This window comes from Typopeltis vanoorti, chromosome 1 (assembly GCF_054136105.1).
Source record: "Typopeltis vanoorti isolate ZY-2024b chromosome 1, IOZ_Tvanoo_1.0, whole genome shotgun sequence".
Classification (NCBI taxonomy): Eukaryota; Metazoa; Arthropoda; class Arachnida; order Uropygi; family Thelyphonidae; genus Typopeltis; species Typopeltis vanoorti.
Genome location: NC_143549.1, coordinates 90,162,455 through 90,187,747, shown reverse-complemented (window position 1 = coordinate 90,187,747; position 25,293 = coordinate 90,162,455). Strand labels below are relative to the sequence as shown.

The 25,293-nt window shown below is 35.9% G+C and overlaps 1 protein-coding gene across 1 annotated transcript in view; it reads right to left on the bottom strand.

Annotated features, from left to right (window-relative positions):
* Nucleotides 1-25,293, bottom strand: part of peo (ubiquitin E2 variant domain-containing protein pendolino) — a 129,197-nt gene that overhangs the window by 45,981 nt on the left and 57,923 nt on the right. Inside the window, exon 5 of the mRNA XM_090392079.1 lies at nucleotides 6,804-6,904. Within this exon, the coding sequence (XP_090248205.1) occupies nucleotides 6,804-6,904 (101 nt within the window). The remainder of the gene's footprint in view (nucleotides 1-6,803; nucleotides 6,905-25,293) is intronic.

Here is a 25,293-nt window from a genome sequence, read left to right as displayed (position 1 = left end):
ACAGATGTACCAACTTAGAAAAAAAAATTGTGCCGACAGTGTTGCCATCTATGATCAAGGCCGAGAACGTTTCAGACCACCCTAGTATCAGTCCATTCCCACAGCCTTATTAACATCTAGGCCAATCAATGCTTGATACATGTTATTCTTTCATGTCTAATTTCCTATTATTTGCATCAAGCTGGCTTCAGGTCAGGAAGAGGTTGCTGTGACCAGGTCCTGACAACACAGATTGAAGTAGGCTTCCAGAAGAAACTTAAATCCGGAGTCACTTTCATCAACCTAACATCAGCTTATGACACAGTCTGGATCAGGGGGCTCCTCCTAAAGCTAAGCAATATCATAAGGTGCAAAAGAACTTTCCAGCTTTTTGAATCCATTCTCTTCAACAGAAAGATCTGGGTCAATATTGGTGGAAAAAAGAGCAGGACCAGATTCCTCCACAATGGTCTTCCACAGAGCTCTGTGTTATACCCTTTACTATTTAACATCTACATGTCTGACTTACCACATACCAGCTCAAGCGAATATGTATATACCGATGATCTTGCTAACCTACACCAGTCTACCTCCTTTGCCAACCTGGAAACAGCCTTGAACACAGATCTGAACATCCTGGAGGTGTATTTCAAGCAGTGGGGATTGAAGCCAAATCCAACAAAAACTGTCCACAGCATTCCACCTGAACAATGCAGAGGCAAATCGACACCTCAACCTCTCTCACTCTGTGACAAAATGGTAGAATATGAGCCTCACCCAGAATACCTTGGAGTGAGCCTGGACAGAAGCCTAACCTATAAAAGGCACATCACTAACCTGTACAACAAAGTTAAAGCAAGAAATAATATCATCTCATGGCTTGCTGGAATAACCTGCTGGGTTGTGGTGCTGATGTCTTAAGATTGTCTGCACTAGCACTCTCATTCTCTTCAGCAGAATACTGTGCCCCTGTCTGGGAAAGAAGTGCGCACACTAACATTATAGACACCCAGCTAAACTCTACCATACGCACAATTAGTTGGACACTGAGAAGCACCCTTCTCCCCGGCTGCCTGTCCTATCTAACATTGCTCCACCAAATATATGAAGAAGACAAGCCTCGATTAAAGAATTTAATAAAGCAATGAGCAACCTGCTCCTGCACCAGACTCTGCTAAATCCACCTAGTATTCACCTAAAATCACGAAACCCTTTCTGGTCCATGTACGAACTCTCTTCAGCTGTCTTATCAACACCTGACATGTGGAGAGAACACTGGTCCAACAATCTTCCAACAAACAGTTTCCTGGTTGAAGATCCCTGTGCTCCGCAGCCTGGTTTTGCCCTTCCTAGGAAGATTTAGTCATCTATCAGGATGAGAACTAACCAGGGCAGATGTGGCTACCTCTGCATAAATGGAGACTATCAGACCACCTTTATTGTGACTGTTCCCCTATGGCCTAGACGGTCACTCATATTGTGAATGACTGCGCAAGGTGCCAATTTCATGGTGGTGGTGGCCTCCAAGACATCCACGAGGTGACAGTGAGGCCTTGGAATGGCTTTCTGGTCTGGACATTAACCTGTAGCTGCTTTTGCCATAAGAATAAATAAATATTATTTGCATCTCATCTAGGCACAGCATTTATACACTGAGAAAGTACTCTCATTAAATAATTCCACTGCATCATTTGCCATGGTTCCTCTACCATCATAACTGTCCACCAATATTACCCTTCAGCCAGCCTGGTTAGCATATCCGCTCTCCAGCCAAAAGACTGCAGGTTCGAATCCTGCTGTGGGCATGAATGTTTGTGATTGTCTGTGGAAATACTAGTGGTCGTGGTCGGCGGTAGATGCTGTTGGTGTAGTTGTGGTTAGTTGAAGTTGGTGGAGATAGAGTTGTGCAGTGGGTGCCCTCCCTCGGTGAGTCTTTGGACTCCCTGGAGGTATCATAATAATAATTATTCTTTCTCTTGCTTGCCACATAGAATTCTCCGAATTATCTTTGATTGGCAAATTTTCTCTCATACTGCACTTTTTCTTTCTTGACAACATGCCACCTTTCTAGACTGCATCATTTTATAATTATTTTTATATTATGCTATTATATTTCATTCTTAATAAATGCAAAATATAAAGTTTAAGCTACTTTTCTTGGCTATTAATTAAATAAACGGTCCTTATATCATCCTTAAATCCTCAACCTACACATAGCATCTATTTGCTGTAGGTCCAGCAGCTCACATGTGGGAGTGATACAAAAAAGAATAATTTAATATCAATTTAATCACACAAAGCAATGAATTAACTGAAATTTAAACTACAGTTATCTTAAATGATTTTAATAGGAATGTATCATTTTTCAGCACAGTCTTAAGAATGCCTCAAAGTAAGTAATTGGATACCTGATTAATTGAGATCATGTTCATGTTAATACAAAATGGCAAGATTTACACACTAAGCTTGTAGAAAACAAGCTCAATGTCTCTTTTTGTTAGAAGAAACCAAGTTTACCACACAAATTAAAAGAAATTTTTGGAAGCAGTATATGGTGAAGTCTCAGTACGTCATCTATTCATAAGTGGCAAAAGAAATTTGATGCAAAAAGTTCAGATTAAGGAGAGTCTCACACAAAGTTCATGTTCGTCAGCTAAGCAATCGAGTTTTTTGAGCCCTGACTTTCATATATAATAATACAGAAAGTATTAAGAAAATTTTATTTGCTGGCCTGGCCAGCTGAGTGACTAGGCATATCTGCTCTCAAAATCCCACCATGGGAATTGATGTTCATGATCGTCTTTAAGTGGGAAGTGAATTTCATTGCCCAGTATAAAATCACTGCCTCAGTTATTGGAGGTGTGAAGTGGCTTGAAAAAGTTCCATCTTTGGTCTCTAAAGGGTTTCTGGACCGTTTTTTTTTTTTTTTTTTAAAAAAACACAAAATGAAAAACACAAAAAATATGAAACAAATCATTAGCTGTATAGTACAAATGTATTATAGGTTCACAAATAAACCTTTTGTGGGCGAGAGCTACATAAAAAAAAAGTTTTAAACCTATAACATATTAGTAATCTAAGTAGGCCAAGGCTAGATAATCCAGAAATCTTGCTCTAGAGCAGTGATTTTCAACCTTTTTCATAAAATGTCACACCTAGACTAATTATTAAAATTCTGCAGCACACTAAAAATATATTCTTTTAATTTTTTTGACAATCTGGCAAAAAATAGGCATAATTTTGATTGATTTACATACAGAAGATATTAATAATAGTAATTACTTATCCTTGTTTGGAGCTTCAAGAGAATAAATGTGCAAATTACGACATTATTTCTTTCAATTAATTTGTTTTCACAAATCTCGCGGCACACCGGTTGAAAATCGCTACTCTAGAGACTAAACATTGAATGCTTTCATGCCAGTTCAGGCTCTGATAAACAGGATAGAGGTCTCATACCAAGCATATTCACAATGCATTGGCTGAGGATTTGACTGGAAGCAACACACAGGGACAATCTTCCTGGACATGCCAAAGCATTTGACAAAATATGGCACAATGGGCTTTTTTTTTCAATTTAAATTTTTTAAAAATTTCCAGTAGGACTGGTGAAACTGACTGAACTGTACCTTGCAAACTCTAAGTAAAGCTATAGGAAGTTTCGTCATCTACATGCAATATCACTGCAGGCATTCCCCCCCCCGGGTTCCCTGCTATCACCTCTGCTTTTTGTTGTCAATGTGGCTGACATCCAACATGCAGCTTTCACCATAATGGTCCTATATGCACATGATACTACAATAATGGTCCAGTCCTTGCAATCTAGATTTCATCCATCAGCTCACTGGACATCAGCTGCTGTATGGCGACTCCTTTCCCTGTTAATGTTTCCACAACAGTCTTTGTCAGGTGGTCGAGTCATATGCCTTTCTGAAGAAGTCAACTCTCTGAAGATCAGTCACTCAAGACACACCATCTATCTATCTCACTGAAGGTCTACCCCTTCCTCTTTTTCCAGGACACTACCTTCTATTACTAGTTTGAGAAGTCCTTCCACCCCTCTCAATGTGTCCAAAATATTTCAGCTTTCTTCTGTCAATACATTTAAGGAGTCCTTAAAGTACTGTTGATCTTTCCTGGCATCCATTTGGCTGCCTTTCAGTATATGATATCCTCAGCAGCCTTCTGTAACACCCTATCTCAAAAGCAACTATCCTTTTCCTATCAGACTTCTTTAGGCTCCAGGTTTCACATCCATGCCACTGTAGGAAAAACAGCTGCATCCAGAATCCTCACCTTCGTTCTCATGGAGATAGATCTATCCTTCCAGATTTTTGACAAGTCTCTGACTGTTTTAGCCATTCCTAGTCTTCTAAACAGCAATTCTTCACATTACGGAACCAGGTATTCGAACTTGCTGACTTCCTCAATTCTTTCTCCTACACATTTCTCAGGAGCTTCCCTGTATATATTTCCTCTGATAACTGTAATCTTTGTCTTGCTAGGATTGAGTTGAAGTCATCTGTTCTTACTGATCTTATTAATTTTGTTAAGGATTCATTCTAGTTCTTCCTTGTCATTACAAAGGAGTACTGTATCATCAGCATATGTCAGATTACTGATCAATCTGTCACCTATCCTAATTCCAATGTTAAGCTCATCCTATACTTCACACATGATGTCCTTAACATAGATACTAAACAAGTGAGGAAAAAGTAGGCATCCTTGCCTTACTCCCTTGCCAACCTAAAGCGAATCCGTTAGTCCAGTATCTGTTCTTACTACTGTGGCTTCCTGCTCACTATGCAAGTTAGCTATCAACCTGATAATGTGTTGAGGGAAACACATTAATTTCATTACTTCCCACAATTTCATATGCTGAATGCAATCAAAAGCTTTGGAGTAGTCTATGAAACACATTACCACAGGGAGTCTAAATTCTTGATGCTTTCCAATAATCTGTCTAAGGCAGCGATTTTCAACCGGTGTGCCGAGAGATTGATGAAAACAAATTAATTGAAAGAAATAATGTTGTAATTTGCACATTTATTTATTAGTGTCTGGTCTTCCATCTTCTTGTGTGTGCAAATCAATCAAAATTATGCCCATTTTTTGCCACATCATCAAAAAAAATTAAAAGAATATATTTTTAGTGTGCTGCAGAATTTTAATAATTAGTCTAGGTGTGCCGTGTTATGAAAAAGGTTGAAAATCACTGGTCTAAGGCAAAGGATCTGATCTCTGGTACTCTTTCCTTTCCTAAAACCTGCTTGTTTCTCAAGCATCTCTGCCTCAACTTTGGACTCAATCCTATTTAGGATGATCTTTAATAAAGTCTTGCTTGCATGAGAGATTAAACTAATAGTTCTATAGTTCTTGCAATCCTTCATATCTTCCCTCTTGCAGTGATATGAAGACCAACTTCTTCCAATTTCTATGCCATGATTCGGTCTCCCATATCCTTGTAATCAATCTATGAAACTAACACCCTCGTGCCTAAGTTGTTCCAAATTGAAATTTTCTTGGTAAGAGAGCACCTTCTCTGCTGTAGAGTTCTTCACAGTACTCTTTCCATCTGTTTTTGATTTCCAGTTCTTCTGTTAGTATTGCTCCATTCCTGTCTTTAATGACATTCAATTTGGGCTTAAACTTGTGCTTTAGGTCATGAACTAAATGAAACATCCTTTTATAATTGTGCCTCTTCATTTAGAATTCTATCTCTTCGAACTTATTAGAATAAAAATTTTCCTTGTCTTGTGTAATGGCTTTTCTCACTTCTCTATGTAATCTTTTATCATCATCATCAAGTCTTTCCGTGCCTCCTGGCACATAAGGCTGCAATGCTGGTTTTCCATCTGCCCCTGTCCCTCGCAGCTGCTCAACTCATCCATCTTGCCTCCTTCATTTCGAATTCCATCATCCTTCTCCAAGTTAATTTTGGACGACATCTAAAACGTCTTCCTTCTGGAGCCTAACTCAGTGCTACCTGGGGAATTCTGTTTATCCCCATGCAAAGAACATATCTGGTCTATTCCCTTCTTCTTAGGCGAATCTCTTCATCTATTGACTTGGAGAAGGTTTTCTTTAAAAGTTCCTTGTTAGTAATTGTATTTGGCCAGAAGATTTTTTAAATTCTTTTTAAAGATTTGTTTTGGAAAATGTCCAATTTATTACTTTGCGCCTTGGTAAGTTTCCAAGTTTCAGAGCCATATAGCAGTACTGCTCACACAATAGATTTATAGATATTAATGTACTATAGGTCTATAAACTTTTATGGGCATATCATAAAAAAGATATTACTTCTTTTGGGAATCAGTTTTGTAAATTAGTGAGAGAGAGATGGATTGTTTAATCAATACTGAAATATATACTTTTTTGCAATTATTAAAGTATATAACAAAGATAATGTATTCAGATTGCTGTTATTTTGGAATTATGGTCTAAGGAAATAAGACCATTAGGCAATGTATTTGTTGCATGTTAATTGCATTGGCCTGGTTGGCTGAGTGGTTAGCACATCCACTCTTCAGCCAAGAGAGGCTGCAGGTTTGAATCCCACAAGAGGCATGGATGCTGGTGATCGTCCTACTAACTGTTTACCATGTGTACTGCTGTAACTTGTGTTCTGGCACAGTATGACTTTTGATGTATGCGTGTTTGTGTCATAAAAATAAAAAATAACTAACCTGTTAACTGTATTTGTTCTTGCATTTCAATGAAAAACAAACTTGGGTTTCTGGGAGAAAAAAATTAACATTTCAGTATGAGATCAGTTAACTCACAGATATCCAGATTTCTAAAAAAAAAAAGCATAATGTACTCACTGGACAGTCACAGTCAGGATAGTTGTCAGGTACATATAAGGTTAGCCTAAACACACCTCCCTGATAGATTCCATAGCGTACAAATATCACTGCAAACCACTCTGGAAAACAATCAGAAATGCAACAAATATATGAATTAGTTGTTTCGATATGACTTAAGTTACAGCAAGAAATTTCATGATTAACTTTAAAAATGATCAAATCACTCATGATAGTTAATAAGTTAGTATTGTCCGACCACAGATGCGAGAACCCTAGCTGGCACGGTGCCAAGAAGAGTCAATTCATGTTGAAGGGGAGAAAGGAAAAAGGCGATGTAAGAATTTGTCACCAACACGCAAAATCACGTACCTTGATTTGTACAAGTAAAATAGTTACCACTTCAAAAAACTAGAATTTTCATAAAAGAAAAGCTAATTTTCTGACATATAATAATAAACACTCATTATTAATTACATTATTATCTGAATGGATTAACCTTCTTCTGCCATGTGCAGAAGTGTCGAAGGATCACATAAGTGGTCAGATAGTATATTTACATTGTGTTGCATTGTTTAGAATTATCATCAAGATAGCAAGCTAATAATAACAATTATTATTATTAACATGACCTCTGTGGAGTTAAAGGACTCATTGTGGAAAGTCTATATTCTTGCATGCAAAAAAAAAAAAATCATCAAATTATGCCTTGAACCTATTCATAGTTTCTGCACTCACCACACTTCACTTTCAGGCAATGCATTTCACTCACCAATCACTCCATGCAAAGAACCTTCTCACTCACCTTGCTCACACCTGGCTGCTAGACCCTTCCCTCCCTTCTATGAAAAATCTCCTGCAGATTAATTTGGTAGCAATCCCTCACAACTTATGTCTCAATGATATCCCCTTACCTTCTATTTACAAAGCTCTTTTAAGTTGCATTCTCTCAATCTCTCCTCCTATCTGACATTCTACAGACCTGACACTAACCAATTAAACTTTCTCTGGACCCTCTACAATACATACTCATCTCCCTGAAAACTAGTAGTGGTCCAGTAGTCCATATGTGGCTTGATCAAAACCTTATACAAAGTAACCATAGCCTCTCTGCTTCTGCATGTCATTATCACCACAATCCATTGGGATGTTCTTACAATTTTAACAATATGACCCTTCAACTTCAAGTCTCTGTCCACCAACACTCCCAGATCTCTCATCTCCTCCACCTCCTTCAAAATTTCTCGATTAATTGTATACTCTGCATCCCAACCTTGCCTACCAAATTTCAAGGCCCTGCACTTTGCAACATTAAATTGATAGCTCCACTCATTTGCCCACTCACAGAGTCTATCCAAATCCTCCTACAAGGCCACAACATCTGTTCTACTTCTCATAGCATTCCCAACTTTGCATCAGATAAACAGCTACAAATTCCCCCGTTAAGCTGGTCACAATGTCATTAACTATCAAGTTAAGCAATAATGGGCCCCAAAACAAATATCTGTGGTGCTAGTGACCTTCCTCTTTTGGGATACCACTCCTCCATATATAACCTGCTGATACCTGTGTGACATCCAATCAGCTATCCAACTTACTAGTCTTATCTAATCCCATCTGTTTCTGCTTGTCAATGTGGCAGTCTATCAAGGGTCTTTGAAAAATCCAAGTACACCACCATATGCATCTCTTTTATCAAGTGAATTTGTCACCCTGTTGTAATATGTAAGCAGATTGCTGAATGTGACCCCCCCCAACAAACCCATGCTGACCATCGTAAAGAATACTGCTATTATCAACTCATTTCTGAATCCTAATCCTCACCAACTATTCTAATACTTTAATAACAACAACCCCAGAAACAGACTGACCTATAATTTGTAGCCTTAGTCTTTCTTATCCCCACCCCCTTTGTGAAGTGCAACAATTTTCCCCACCTTCCTTTGGGAATGGAAGGTGGGGAAAAGGTGCCATTAATTCCATAGAGCATTTCCTCAAGACACATGCTGATATACCGTCAAATCCTACTGCCTTATTAATATCACATTTACTTAATTTTTCATACTTCCAGCTTGTTCACCATCTGTCCCACCTCTACCATACCCTCTGCACTCCTTTTCTTAAGGTTGCCATCATGAGGATAAAATACACTGGTGAACTGCTCATTGAATACTTCAACTATAGTATTATTGTTATTACATGACACCTCCAGGGAGTCCAAAGACTCATTGAGGGGGGGGGGGGGAACACCTACTCTACTCTACCTACTCCACCACTCAATCCACTAGAACGAACCGCATCTACACCAACGCCATCTACTGCCAACCACCACTAGTATTTTCACAGATAATCACAAACATCCATGCCCACGGAAAGATTCAAACCTTCTGCGTATCCACTCTCCAGCCCAAAAGGCTGGAGAGTGGATACGCTAACTACTCGGCCAACCAGGCCAGCTTTTATATCCTTTGCATTGATTACTACTCTGCCAGTGTCATCACCTAGCATCATCTACCAAAGTCATTTTTCCTTCTACCTGCCACATATCAAAATACCTCACTAGGATTTTGCTTAGTTTGATTGCCCAACTTCTCATACTGCACTTTTCATGCCTACCAACCACCTTCCTTGGCGTGCTCTTTGCACTCTTCATGCAACCGATCATTACTAACATTCATCTTGTGTTGCCTCCACAGTGTGCCTTCTTCCAGATTTCACACTTAATCTCTTCATTCATCCATTTAACTCCTACCTTATTTAGTCATTTCACCTTTGGTATATGATACTGCTGCTCAGATACTGTTAAACAACTCTTAATCAATGCCTACACAACATCTATAATCCTTCCCACTCAACTGCTTTTTCCATGCTATAGCTTCAGTTTCCTAAGCTTCCTTAATCACCAGCCTTGTAGTTCCACATATCACTTCTTTACAGAAGTTCTCATGCGACTGGCTGAAACTCAAGTGATCACCATGGTCACTTTCACCAACCGGGGGAAGATTAAACACTCCATTCACAATCACATCCTGTGATAATATAACCAGATCTAAAACTCAATCCTTGTGTGCTATCTATTACATTGGCATCAAGATGTCATTCTCATCCAACCATGTTTCACTTGGCAAACAGTTTGGTAGTCAATCACAATTTGATGCAGAATATAATAATGTCATTATAAAATAAATAAAATAATAAGCTAACAGCTTCTATTCCCTTAGACAGAGTAGGTGCAGCCTTTTAACCCTATCTAGTTTTTGGAAACTGAGTGGGCAGTTCAATCAGAGATAGCTGGCTCATGACATTACTAATTATAGGCAACAACCAATGAAGAGAACAGCAAACAAGTATTGCCATCTCTTGGTACCTAACATCAACAGGATATGTTACTGTTACTTTTTTTATTCAAACATCCCTTAATGTTTGAACATTTCTCAGTGGAGAAAAGTTTAAACAATTCTGCTCCAGTCTCTGATCAAGCTTTAGTAAATTGATCTTCCTGAAGTTAAGTGCCTCCGTAGCGCAATTGGAAGAACGACAGTACGTTGCGCAATTCAATTGGAAAAGGCTTAAGTCGAAGTCTCGTCATGACGGGAGGAATCTTTATATGGACTTTTTCAATCGAAGGCGAGTTAGCCAATCTTGTATGGAGGTAGCAGGGTTTTTTTCTCCTGGAAACTCTGGTTTTTTCATCCCGCATACAGACAAATCGGCTCTTCAGAACACACGCAATTTACAGACAAAAAAATACCAGCTGTGGTGGTGGGCAGTAGATGGCGCTGATGTAGATGATTGGTAGTAGAGGTTCGATGGAGATGGAGAGTTGTACAATAGGTGTCCTTCCGCGACGAGTCTTCAGACTCCTTGGAGGTGTCACGAATAATAATAATAAGTTCATATAATTCCATTTAATAAATGAAGTTTGTGCTTTCAATGTCAACATTCAATGAACTGCTGAACAGATATGCTTAGTTTGAGTGTTCATCAAATTGTTTATACCTATCATCAAAATTCTTATAGAAATCTATAGTTTTGTTCCACCAAAAAAAAAAGCTCCTTGTAAAATCTGAAGTGAGTCAATCAGTTTATTTCTAAATTTGATTTAATACCAGCAGCAGCTTATTACAAAAACCATATATATATAACCATCTATAAAGATTACAGGTATGTTTGTCCTTCTCATGTAGAGTAATCTTTAATGCAATCAAATGCTGCATAACATCAGTTATGAAAGCAAGTGAACTAAGGAAATCAGTAACATCACTGAGAATTTTAATTACTTCAGTATCACATTTTATTTCTTCCAATAAAAAAGAGATAAAGTTCTTTCTCAAGTTTGAAAAATATCAATAAACATTTTCCAGCACACTATCAAGATTCAGTTGTGCAGAAGCAAGTAACCATATCTGACATCAAGTTCATCTCAAAATGCTTTGAATTTTCTATGTGTAAGAACACTGGTTTCCACTATAATTAAATTAATTATTTTTACTAATTAATTTAATTAGATAGTCTAAGCAAAGATCCACATAATGCTTTTGGTGTGCAATGCAATGTAATATTTGATTTCCCCTTTTCAACAAACAAGAAACTCCAACATTTTCCTCCATCATGATATACACTATCTACCAATAACTGTATAGACACTTTAGCAATTTACAATTGATACCAGCAGGCAAACCCTAATATCGGGTATGTCCACCTGCAGCAGACATCAGGTGGAATTTGTCTCCATTCCTCCATCAAAACAGCACTGAGTTCAACAACAGGACATGCTGCTCTGGATCTCTATCACCACTCCAATTCATCCCACAGGTGTTCGATTGGTTGATATCAAAACTCTGCGCAGGCCAGGGCAGTTGTTTAACACCCATCTCTTCATACCATTCCATAACAGCTGCAGCTTTGTGGCATGGGGCATTGTCGTCGATAGTAACGAGGGGGGGGGGGGGTTCATTCCATAAAAACTCCACAGAGCAGGTAGGACCTGATTATCCAGAATATCAAGGTACTGAGCTGCCTTCATGCAACAACAGACAACAACCAGTGATCCCACTCCAAACCATTACTCCTCCACCAAGAAATTGTACTGTGGGTACAACACACCGTGATAACAAGCATTCACCAGGCTGCCTCCACACCCTGCCATCAGATTGAAAACAGGTGAACCTTGATTCACTGCTTCAGAATAACATTTTCCACTGGTCAATTGTTCACCTTCACATGCTCTTTTGCACCAGGCCAGACGAGCTGCCTTGTTCGTTGCTGTGATGTTCAGTTTATGTGTTGCTGCTTTTCTGTGGAAACCCAATAAATGGAGTTCTCTTCGTACAGTATTAGTGCTCACCATAGTGTTACTGGCGCTTTGGAACTCATCACGGATGGTTTGTGCCAATTGTTGCTGGTTTTTGCATGACACCAGTTTTAAACCCTCCTATCCCTGTCAAACATTTTCGGTGGCTACCTTGGGTGTTTCCCTGCACTAATGATGCCAGAGCATCTCCATTTGTTGATCACATCACCAACCATTGATTTTGAATGCTCCAGTTGAGTGGCAATGTCACGTATGGACATGCCACCAATGTGACAGCACACAATGACACCTCTCTCGAAGTCATTGAGTTCATGACGTGTTGCCATACCACCTCTATTCAACTGCTACAATGAAATACTGCTTCCTACTATCTGTACACCGGTTTTTATGATATTAACAACCCTGGAATGTTCCATAACTTCAAATAATAAGGGTGTCTGGACAATTATTAGTAGATAGTGTATGTACAAAGTTGCAATCAAGCAGTCAGTAACAAGGGACAAACAGCTGAAAGCGAGCACAATTATTTTATAATGAAATAAAGATTAATTACATTTATTAAAATAGTAAGATTGTAGGCCAATAATCACACACTGTTGGTTGATAAGACTTAGGAACAACAAAACACACTACTAGAAATGATGAAATAGAGAAAAAAAAAAGTTAAGAATTTCGTTACACAGGCAGCACTCTGTCCAGGAGATACCAGCTGGACAGTACTGGGCTAGATAATATAAAAACCCAGCCTAGAGACCAAACATTATTCCTGGACAGAGTGCTGCCTGTAACAGTTACACTGCTGTAAAGCCCTTCAGGCTTTACAGCGACATAAGGACTGGCAGCTTATTCACTCCTCTGAAGACCAAACCCTCTCCTATCAGTTCCATGTGTATCAAGTTCCTTTACTTGTAACTTGTCATATTATGGACAAAGTGGAAGATTTGTCAACATCCATCATGAAGAACATAAGAAATATATCAGCCACCACAATTATGGTCAGTAAAGTCCAGCTGACTATGTCTTGTACATCCTGCAGGTAATAAAATGGAAGGAAACTATTACACTTCACCACAGTAAATATAAGCATTCATGTTTTGTTACTTTTTTTGTTTTTGAATCAGCTGTAGATCTAAAAATACAACCAAATTTCAATAAATATGGCTGTATGAAATTTCCTAAGATTTAGAAACAACTCTTGGTCAAGAGCCAAGGCAGCATACCAGCACCATAGAAGGTACTCCTCTCTTAGGATAAGCTTTCTCTCTCTCACTAATTTCTTTTCTTGTGTATGTGTGCATTAAATTTTTTTATACTGTATCCTTGATAGGAATGAAATACTGGAATCATTAAATATTTAACCGACTCTTGTTATCTTCATGCTATTAAAAATTAATATGGGGTTAACAAGTAGCTGCTTGTTAGCATCAGAAAACAAGGGCAAATGGTGAATAGTCAGCTAATGAAACAAATCCAAATCATCAGCAGAATTCAAGATAAGAACCATCATCACAAGATGTCTCAACGGAAAAGAACTGGAACTGAGTTCTGTGGAAATCACATTTGCATTCATAATGCAAACTTCTGATAGGTCACTAGAAGAATGATGTTCTAAGTTTAATTCTAACTGCTGACCACAGGAACTTTTTCTAAGCCTTTCTTGAACAAGTTCCCAAATTAATCTATCTCTGGCACAGGCAAGTGATTTTTTTTTTCCAGGAAATCTCAGGCTTTAAATGCTGTAAACCAGAGAAAATCAACCACAAAGCTCTCACTATTTTGGACAATAATATATTGTACAAGTTAGGGATCATGAGCTGGCAATATGTGTGTCGTATCCTCTTCACTGGATGCTCTTGAGAAGTGAGTCTTGAGTCAGTCATCTCTGATATCATCAGTTCAAAAAAAAAAAAAAAAGTCGGACAGGAATAACCTTGCCTACTTCATATTGGGAATGAAGGGGAATATCAAAAACTAGAGAAATAAAGTCAACATAATTGATATTATTGAAGCAAAGAATACAAAAAACAGGTGAGATTGTTCTATATAACAAATACAAGATGTTATAATCAGGTAAGAATGACTCAGGAAAAGAAAGTAACAGCTACAGTTTTCAATACTAAACCCATTTATAATCACATGAATGGTAGGCAATATCAAATGCAGTGATGTAGGCAAATCCCAAAACATGAAACTGGGCAATTAGACTCATTTGTACTTGTGATTCCACACATGTATCTACTAAGAAAAAAAAAAGTAAAGGAAGTTTCTGTGAGTCATTTGAGAGTTGTAAGTCAACAATTAGAAATGAAAGAGGTAGAGGAAGATTGTTTGATGTAAATTTAGGTGTCAGACAAAAGGTGCACATTATCTTCATTGATATTCATCATCTATATAGATCATATTATGAAGGAAAGTAGCATTAAACCTAATATCAAAACTGAAGATATTAATCCTGGCCCTTTCTTTTATACATATAATGTTATACTCTTATAGAAATCCAGAACAAGTCTGCAGACTAAATTGAAATAACTGCTGTAATAAATCTGATATGAAAAATATGAAAAGTGAAAGCATCAACTGCATCCTGGATGGAGAAGAACAAGTAAAACATTTCTGCTATTTAGGTAAAACTTTAGCAAAAATGACAAATTAAATATGGAAATAGACAACACAATTAGCAAAGCTGGAATAGTAGGGAGTCAACTGAATAAATTTATACAGATTAAGAGAGACATTAGTCAAAACACTAAACTAGCTGTACAAGACAGTGTTGAATTCAATTTTAACTTATATTTTAACATCTGAGAAAAATTAGAAGAATGAACATATGGCAACATTGATAGAATGAAGTTAAAAGTAAGGATATTAGAAAGGAACTTGACTGTTAACATTTAGGAATGTATGAGCAGAGCTAATCTAAGGATACTGATACCAGGATGGCAAGAAAATGACCTAGAGGAAGATCTAGGCAGATTAATATGGTACAAAGTGCCTTAGAAGACCAAAGTATAAGATAAGATTGTCAGCATTAGATTCTTCAAGGATAAGACTAATCTGAATAATCTTATCTTATACAAAATTGTTGATTCTTGACCACAAGGATTAATGAGAATAAACTATTATTTAGATATTGGTCAAGTGTAGGTGAATAACTATTTTAATTACCAACTAGTTTTGCCAGCTTATGCTGTCGGCTTCATCAGGGTACAATCAGGAAAGCAAAGAAAAACGAAAATTACAAGCTAAACGTTAACTGGCAAATTCTATTTCAATAACAAAATAGTGCGCGTGAAACAATACGCCTGTCGCAGATATATGATTTACTTCACATGGTGTATTCCGGTAATTGGATTGTATTTTTTTATATAATAAACTATATAAAACACAATGAATTGATAAAAGACCCGACAAGTTTCGTAAGTCGTTTGACTTACATCTTCCGGGGAAAAAGGTAACTTGTGGCCGTCTGACTATTCATAAATTTTATGAATAGTCAGGCAGCCACAACTGTTTAGTATGAACTATTACTAATAATTTCTCTTTTCTTTGTGTTTTAACTTTAAGTTACCTCTTTCCCCGGAAGATGTAAGTCAAATGACTTACCAAACTTGTCGGGTCTTTTATCAATTCATTGTGTTTTATAAAGCTTATTATATAAAAAAATATATATGAAATTACCACAATCCAATCCAATTACCGGAATACACCATGTGAAGTAAATCATATATCCGCGACATGCGTATTGTTTTACGCGCACTATTTTGTTATTGAAACAGAATTGCCAGTTAACGTTTAGCTTGTAATTTTCATTTTCTTTGCTTTCCTAATTGTACCCTGATGAAGCAGACAGCATAAGCCGGCAAAACTAGTTGGTAATTAAAATAGTTATTCACCTACACTTGACCAATATCTAAATAATAGTTTATTCTCATTAATCTTATCTTATACTTTGGTCTTCTAAAGCAGGGGCGAATGCTGGTTTTGAAATTGATGTTTGCTCTTGTTATCATACAGGGAATGAGAGGTGTGAATGAAGTCTGATTAGTGGAATAATGAATTACTGACCATTTAAAATGATGTACAGGTAACCCTCATATAAAGCAGATGTTAGGTTCCGCAGAAATGCTGCATTATATAAATCGCATTATGCGAGTCTCAGATCACATAGAAAAAGTAGGGTTATGTTCTGAAATCGTTTTTTTTTTTTTTTAAATTATATAAACAACAGTGACATATCCAACAAAAAAAATATATTTTAATTTAATTCAGGTAATTCATGTAAGTTAAGAAAACATAAACATAGCATAAAAATTACAAATTGTACTTAAACTTCATTGCACATAATGCATAAATGTTTTAGGCAAAATAAAATAGTGCATATTTTAATCTTTCATAGCATGAGGATTTGAGGGTTGGTTAATAAACACTGATTTTGTCATATAATCACCTGATGCATTATTACAAAACAGTACAGTAATTCTATCTTTGGAAACTTTGAATTCAGGAGCTGATCTTTCATTTTTCGAAATATTGGTGCATTTTTGCACTTTTTTCCAATATAACCTGGATTCATCCGCATTGAACACCTGGTCTACACTATAAATGTTTATAAACTTTGAGAGTTTTTTGTTTAATAAGATTTCCATCCATAGGAATTTTCTTTTGAGGTGCAATCTTCTATCGAAATCATTAGAGATTTCTCCATTTTTCCATTAGAATATCACGTATACGAGCAACGCACTTTGCACTTATCGTTGACCCAGCAATAAACACTTTCTCGGATTTTATGTTCATTTTGTTTGATTGTTCGAATTGTTGATTCATTTAAATTCAAAGTCCCTACAAAAACTCCTGGTTTTTCTTCATTTTTCAACCGATCCAAGATTTTGAATATTTTTCTTTGAGAGAAATTAATTTTGTTTTCAATGTTGGTTTTCCCTTTCGTTGCAGTTTGTGGCCATTACAATAAAAATAATTTTTTACACAAAAAAGCAAGCATTACATATAGTATGTAACTCACCAGAAAATAAAGTGCTCAGCTTGAGATGAACACACTTATGATTTTTAATGCACTTTCCTGGCAGAAAGGAGGACAATTTTCAACAATGAACGTTTTATACGGTAAACAACTGAGGTACATGTGTGCTAAAGGGTATTTCCCCTAATATAAATTTGCTACTTATAATTACATGCGGGATACAGGCAGACACAAATTTAACGAAGATAAATTTGTGTCTTGACTTAAAAATTTGATTTTTAAGTCGTGCAGTGAAAAACATATGAAAAGATAAAAGGTTACTACAATTTGTAGACTGTGTTTTCATCAGTACCGTGTTGCATAAGTACCACGTTCAACAAGGGTTACTACAATTTTAGACTGCATTATATCGAAACTGCGTTGTATAAGTACTGCGTTATACGAGGGTTACCTGTATTTCAAAATTTATGTACATTTAATCATATAAATACAACATTCATTTTACAAATGATATTCTATCTTTTTCAATTTAGCTACTTGAATACAAATTCTACCCTACAGTTCTTCTTTATGAACTGGTCAATAACCAGTTCATAAAGAAGAACTGTAGGGTAGAATAAAAAGTTGGTTGTAACTTAATTTTCCCAAGTAACATGCACACTTGTAAAAGCTGGCTGAAGCTCACTGGCTAGAGCTACTTTGACATATGGCTCGTGTTTAAGCAACAAGGTGAGATGATGTGGAGGGAGTGGAAATGGCTATGCATGCGAGCATGAAATCACAGTGCTGAAGTGAGGACCAGGATGCTCCCACAACCGAGCAAGTCAAGGTAGCTTGACTAGCATCGGCCTTCGATACACAACGCAAAGCTCAATTATTGCCGCACAAGCTTAAAACGTCTTCTGTCTACAAAAATAAAAGCCTAAATGGAATGCTTATAAATGCATGATTTATTAACAAATAAATATTACTTCTCTCTCAATTAATGAGCTTGCATGGAGAATTTGCCACTGTTCTAAAGGCACTTTGTGCAGTATTAATCCACCTGAATCTTGATCTTCCTCTATGTCATTTTCTTGCCATCCTGGCATCAAACACCTGTTTCTCTAACTTTCCTTTTTGCTGTTCTGTTTAAGTGTGACTATACCCTTAGATTAGCTTTGCTCATACATTCCTGAATGTTAATAATGTCAAGCTCATTTCTAATATCCTTATTTTTAATTTTAACTTGATTCTACCACTGATGCCATATATGTTCACTCTCCTAATTTTTCTGAGAATGCTCATATCGATGATCTCCATTCCTTGATCGACTTTTACTGTCAATAGAAAGTTAGCAATAACTTAAACTTTTCATGTAGTATCCTGCACATATCAGGTATTTAATGAGCAGTGGTTGTATTTAAGAGTAAAAGATGCAGAAATCTTGAACATAGAGATTTGTTCCACTCTTCTGTTCACTGCATATCTAGCCTCCATCCCCTCCCCTGAATACCACTGTATTCTCTTCTCCCTCAAGGCACAGTCTATTATAGAAAGTAGGAGCAGGATTATTCAATGAATCTAATGGTAATGCATCAAATTCAATTGTCACAGCAGCAGGTCTGCAGTAGTACTTTACTGCTGCATCCTGAAACAGTGTGTGTGTGTGTGGAGGTGTCCAGGATGTTTGACAATGTCCCTGAATGGTTTTTAAATGATAGCAACATTGTAATGACCTGAAATTTTCAATTCTTAAAACTAATGGCTTTTATTGGAAAACCTAGTTAAGAGCCAAGATAGTGGTTGATAAGTGATATATACTTGAATAATTATCACAGTTCAGCTATTTAGGGTGCAACACAACATTTAATAATGAAATGGATGGGGGGGGGGGGGGGAATGAACAGATTTCAAAACGTAGATGAACCAATAATAACTTTAAAAGGTAAAACCAGAAAAGTAACAGAACTGTATAAAGTAAAAACTTGGAAAGTACAAAAAGTAAACATGCAATATCTGAAAAAAAATAATAAAGAGTTGAATATGTACATCCTAAATGATAAAACAGTAGAGTACAGGGAAAAATAGAAAGATCATGTTAAAAAAGAATGATTATATTTATATTATAAAGAATTAAGATTAATAAGGAAAGTTCTATAACAGCATCTACAGATAAACAAGAATATGGAAGAGTGAACGACAATAGAAGGATCAATTCTGAAGTGAAGATAGTGCTTATCCATGAAAGAAGATTATTGTGAAACATTTAACAAATGTTTGAATTTTAACCATTGTAAATGCATGCCAATATCAAAGTTTAGGAGTAATCATGATTAATTGTACTTTTTTTTTTCCCATCATTCTTTTAGGGATTTAGGCTCAGTTTGACTTTTTTTTTTTTTTTTTTGGCTTCTATTGTCTTCCAACTGGGTGGTATCTAAGAGTAGTTTTGAATTGTCCATTCTTTCAATCTGTTTGATCATTTCTTTCTGCATTCATATATTTTATATCTAATGCTGATTATTTTTAGTTCTTTATGTACTTCTGTGCTTGCTTCCCCCCCACCCCCAGAGAATAAGACTGCTGACCTTCAATACAGTTATTACAAAAATAGGCACTAACATGTGCACTAACTGTTCCTTTAAATGTAATTCCTTACATTGTTTGTAATAACTGTACTGAATGACGTCTTAAGATACTCAAGACAAAATATCTACATATTATTAAAATTTAATTACTGTGGTATATGTGTGAATTTTTAGTTACATTTCTCTAGTTTCTATTCTTATTTTCCTCTGCAGTTTTTGTGGTCCATATTTCACTTCCCTACAAGGAGAAGGTTTTGCAAGAATTTTATAAACTCTTATTCTTGTTTGCTTTTAAACATGGTCCATTTTAATTCTAATCGATAATCTCAATGTTGGTAATTTTATTTGGTGTTTTTACATCATTATATACTCCCATGTTTTTCAAATATTAGATGTGTCAAAAAAGCATTCTTACACTGTTTTGTTCCAATGCGCATGCTTCGGGCACTCGGTGTATGTAAGCGCGCCATTAATGTTGTTCGTTTGTTCAGCTATTGAGCTTGTTTCGCTGCTGCTCACCAAATTACTGTACTATATTCGCATTGTGATGCAGCCCTCAGATAAATATTTTTTTTAATACAGCCCTCAGATTACCTAAGGTTGGGCAGCCCTGATATAGGGTATCCAAAATATGAAGCAGTCAATTTGTTCTAACATTTTATTTTCAGTTAATTCATTTCTGACTATAAATGGTCCTTTAAAAGCCATGCTTTTTGTTTTATCTGCTGATATTTTAATTGCAAAATTTTTTTAGTAATAGTGTTCAAAGAAAATATTGATTCTGTAGTTCACCTTCATTTAATATAAGTATATGGTCATCTGCAAACAGCAGGGTATTGAGTTTAGTTCCACAATCTAGTTTAAATGCTGGTTTTATATTTTTCTTCAATTTCTTTACTATATCATCTATATACACACCATAAACAGACTATTAATAAGACTGTTTAATCCAACTGCTCACCTTATTGAAGATAGTGATCATATAAAAGGTTTTATATCTTTCTACCATATATCACCTTCATTACACCAGTCTTCTAAAATTCTCAAGAAATTTAAAATTTTAACTTAAACCAAAACATGACAGCCTAAAGAATCCAGGGGTTTGTAATCTTTTGTGTAACTGCAATATGTCCTATTTTGGTCAGATGGAAAAATTCACTGAGTTGTGTATGGAACATGCGAGAGACATTGCATATGGCAGAACTAGAGTTGGGGCTCTATCTAATTATGTCCTTAATTCTGCTAATCCTAATATCGAAGATTCCATCACTCATCCAGTGATCCACAACAAATCAGAAAACATTTTTAGATGCTATGATGAGCTCAAAAGAAGAACTGTGGAAACAAAGAAATTGCACTCAATCCAGTCAACCTTAATACTATAACTTGGCAATTTGATTATCATTCCTCAGCTATTCAACTTTGGCATAAGTGATGCCTGTGTGAACATGCTCAACAATATTATGGCATCCAGAATGCCTACAAATGTCAGCAATCCGTTTGCAACTTAATTTATAGATATTGTTCTCTTGTAATGTTTATTTTTTTGTATTTCTCTTTTCATGTTATCCATCTGATGAAGTCTTCTAAGAAGACAAAACTGTTATGTGTTCAAATAATAAATAGTTTCTCTATTTCGTTATCATTACATTTTAGTGATTAAAATAAGCCATTAAATTTCTTAAAAAAATAAGTCACATGTACAGGATATTATTATAGTACTATATGAAAAGTTACATCATTACAAACTTCTTATCAATGATTTTCCTTCAAATACTCTGTTATCTGTCAAGACTCCAATACTCTCAGATCTTATATTTCTGTCTTCTAAGGCACTTTTTACTGTATCAATCCACCTAGACCTTGGTTTCCTCTGTGTCTCTTTCCTACCAACCTGGCAGAGAATACTTGTTTTGCTAACCTTTCCTCACCCATTCTGTTTAAGTGACCATACCACCTGAGAATAGCTCTGCTAACACATTCCTGAATGCTAACAATGTCAAGTTCTTTCCTAATACCCTCAATTTTCATATGATACTGTCATTGATGCCATCTGTTCACTCCACTAATCTTTCTTGGAACTCTCATGTCTGTGGTTTTCAGCCTTTGATCATGTCTTCTCTATGGCTAGTTTAGTGTTTAGACTAATTTATCTCTTATTCCATATAAATTTATTCAGTGACTTCCTACCATACCAACTTTGTTAATTCTGTAGAAGTAGTCTGAGAACAATCATCTACACTGTATTTTGATGCATGTCTAAAACTGTTTGCTTTTTGACTGTATAAATCTCTCTCTCTCTCTCACACACACACACACACACAATGGTTACACCACCTTCAAGCTCCTCAATCAGTTCTAATTTTTGTGCATCACTCAAATTAACACGTTTGAGTTTTACTTCTTTATTCCGCAAGGCTATAATGAGACACAAATATTACATATTTATTATAAAATATGTAAAAATCACAATTACATAAAATGCAAAAACAACCAAAGCATAAATAGAATAGGATGAACTGCAGTGAAGACTGACAGTGTTGGTGCACAGATAATCACTCACCCCCCCTTTCCTCCCTGTTTTAATCCCCTCCCTCACTTAGATGATTTAATACTCTGAACTCAACACTGGATGCACGATAAGATAATGCTGACTCATTGATCCAAACTTTCAGCATGCTCTATTTGCAAATAAAAAAAAGGTTCTAAATTTTTCCTTTAGGACAGAAATTTTTTTGTCTGTTAAATCTAGGGCCTACTGTATTTGATTTGATACTTTTTTTTTAAATAATCATATCTTGAAACTTTAAACTGAAGTTTTAATTTCAAGCTTCAAGATGAGATTTAAAATTGGGGATTCCAGCCTTACAGAAGATAATTTTTATGTTATAAAGGAACAGAGCACTTTGTCTTTTATAATCTTATGAAGATGGTTATTCCAATTACTCTTTTCTTTCTGGACGGCCTTTGTAACAATTCTAATGATGTAGCTCTTTACCAGAGTGAAAACATTATAAAAACGCATACATATGCATAATGGTGAAGTGTAAAAACAATATTTTTTAACTGGCATTTTGATTTCTTCATAAATAAGATAACTTATAATGCTAAGGAAATGAGTTAGTTTATCGGTATTACTTTTGGTGTAGTACTGCATAATTTTACTCCTTTCTGCCTTCCAATAATTATCTCTATGTAGAGTCATGAAGTTGAGTATCATGAGACAAAAGATTTGACTCTCTTAGAACTCACTGGTAAGATAAAAGACAAAGCAGAAGCTAAAGCTAAGAGATTAAAACTGCTGTAAAAGGAAATATAATCTCTAATTCTTAATGACTCATTGGGACTCTGAACTAGGTATGAATATATATAAATTTATATTTATAATTATAAACACATACATATTTAGACCTACTATTTATAAATTCACCTACTATTCACCCATGCTGCATGCAGAAAGTAAAAGGTAAAGGGGCATGGAAATGCTACTCCAGAGATGAAACATTGCCAAGTGGACTTCCACACATATCCAAAAAAGCAGGATGGTGGTGTTGCACCTAGAGGTCTAGTTGGCATTTCCTCCAACTAGGGAAGGTATGCTTTTAAGGTGCCAATACTCACCTCACCACAGCCCCGTTTGTGGACACAGGATTATACCACAAGAAGTTGGCTGACTTGGTTGGAGTGGCTATATATGTTGCATGACCACCAGCCCTTAATGAGCCCATAATTAGATTGTTGGTTTTCTTTTGGATCATTCACTGTATGTAATTGTGAGGAAGCTCTCTTTTTAGATTTTCCTCTTAATGCAGGTCTCAGGGCATTTATTTCATCTACCCTCTTTCTCATCCAATATGAGGAAGTATTTAAGGTAAGTGAGAGAAGATAGTTTATATATTGTATAAACTACTTCCTCCCACTGACCTCAAATCCTATCTAGTTTTGCAGATGATCTCTTTTCATTCTTCCTACTCATACAATGAATCCTACAGTACTTAAACATACAGTACTTGTTTAAGGTGATCTACATTTTGTAGATCATCTTAAACAAGCTTCAAGATGATCTACAAAATCAGAAATGAAGCGAGTTAGTTTATTGGTATTACTTTTGCTGTAGTACTGTATAATTTTACTCCTTTCTGCCTTCCAATAATTTTCTCTATATAGAGTCATGAAGTTAAGTATCATGAGACAAAAGTTTTGACTCTCTTAGGACTCACTGGTAATCACCTTCAATGCTTCTAAAACAGAATTCTCTTGTTGCATGCAAAAAATACCTTAGTTCCCCCCCTCTCTCTCCTTACCTTTGATTAATGCTCAACTTAGCAGTCAAGACCAGATTTTCTTCTTGGACTGACATCTTTGGCCTTTTCTGAACACAAACATCACTTCTATATAATTCTCAGATTCCAAAAAAACTTGGCATCTTTTGTCACACAAGACATTACAAATTTTCACCTTTCCAGCTACTAACTCAATACAAATTCCAAATCCATCCAATCTTTAAATATTAGTCTCACACTTGGGGTGATACACCAAAAACATCTCTAACATTTTTTGATGCTCTCCAGGTGAGGTTAGTTCAGCTAAACAATACCCCCCCCCTCTCCTGTCACTGTCTCTTAAACATTTTTTGCATTTTATCTCTACTGCAGATATTTCCATGGAAGCTGTTCAGCAGAGCTGGCATTTATCATGTTTCCCATTTTCATTAAAATCCACAATATGGGCAACAGCTGTTTAACATCCTTTTTCAGTTGAATTGCTGACTCATTGAATCTGCTAATCCAGTCATCTTTCATTCCATCTACTTCAATTCTGCAGAATAGCCTTTCACATTAAGTATTCCCCTAGACTACACTCCAGCTCTTCAAAAAAGAAGAACATGAACAGATTGCTTTTCTTTTAATCCCTTGCCTCCACACACAACACTCATTTTCTATAAGCTTTGCAGCCTCTTGTGTGAGTGATAAAATAAATTATACTATTTATTAACTAATGAGTTAGTTGTTCAGTACTGTTTCTTGTTGACCAAGGATGGACAAGCATTTTTTTTTTTTTTTAAGAAATCAGAGTGAATTCATTCTTTGTTATTTCCTCTAAGTGCTTGATGATATATGACTTGATTTGGGTGAGAAACAACATAATTAACAATTTTCTCTCATCAAGAGGTGATTGGAGGAGTGGGAATAAAATTTTATTGGACTGACTAGTTTATCAGTTAATAAATACCATTTCTGGCAAAAGCTAGCGCTATCAAACTCTTAACATTTATGAACAACAGACAAGACCATTTAGAAGATCTGCTAGATACTAAGTGACCAGAAATACTGCGACTTGGTGTATTTCAATTAATCAAAATAACAGTATTGTTAGAAACTTCTCTAGTAATGATTTTAATAACACGATACCTTATTCTAGAAATTCACAGTAAATATCCATTAGAATTACATCTGAATTAAAGGAATACATGTATGAAAATTTTGCTTAACAGATGTGAATGTGCAGATGCACAGCAGTTGTCTTTGTAATAAATGAAAACTTGTAAAGCTTACTAACCATTTAGTACATTAATTGTTAACCCCTTTACTGCAATGACTTGATCATGAACTCAACTTTTTAAACCATTCTGAAACAATACAAAAAAAG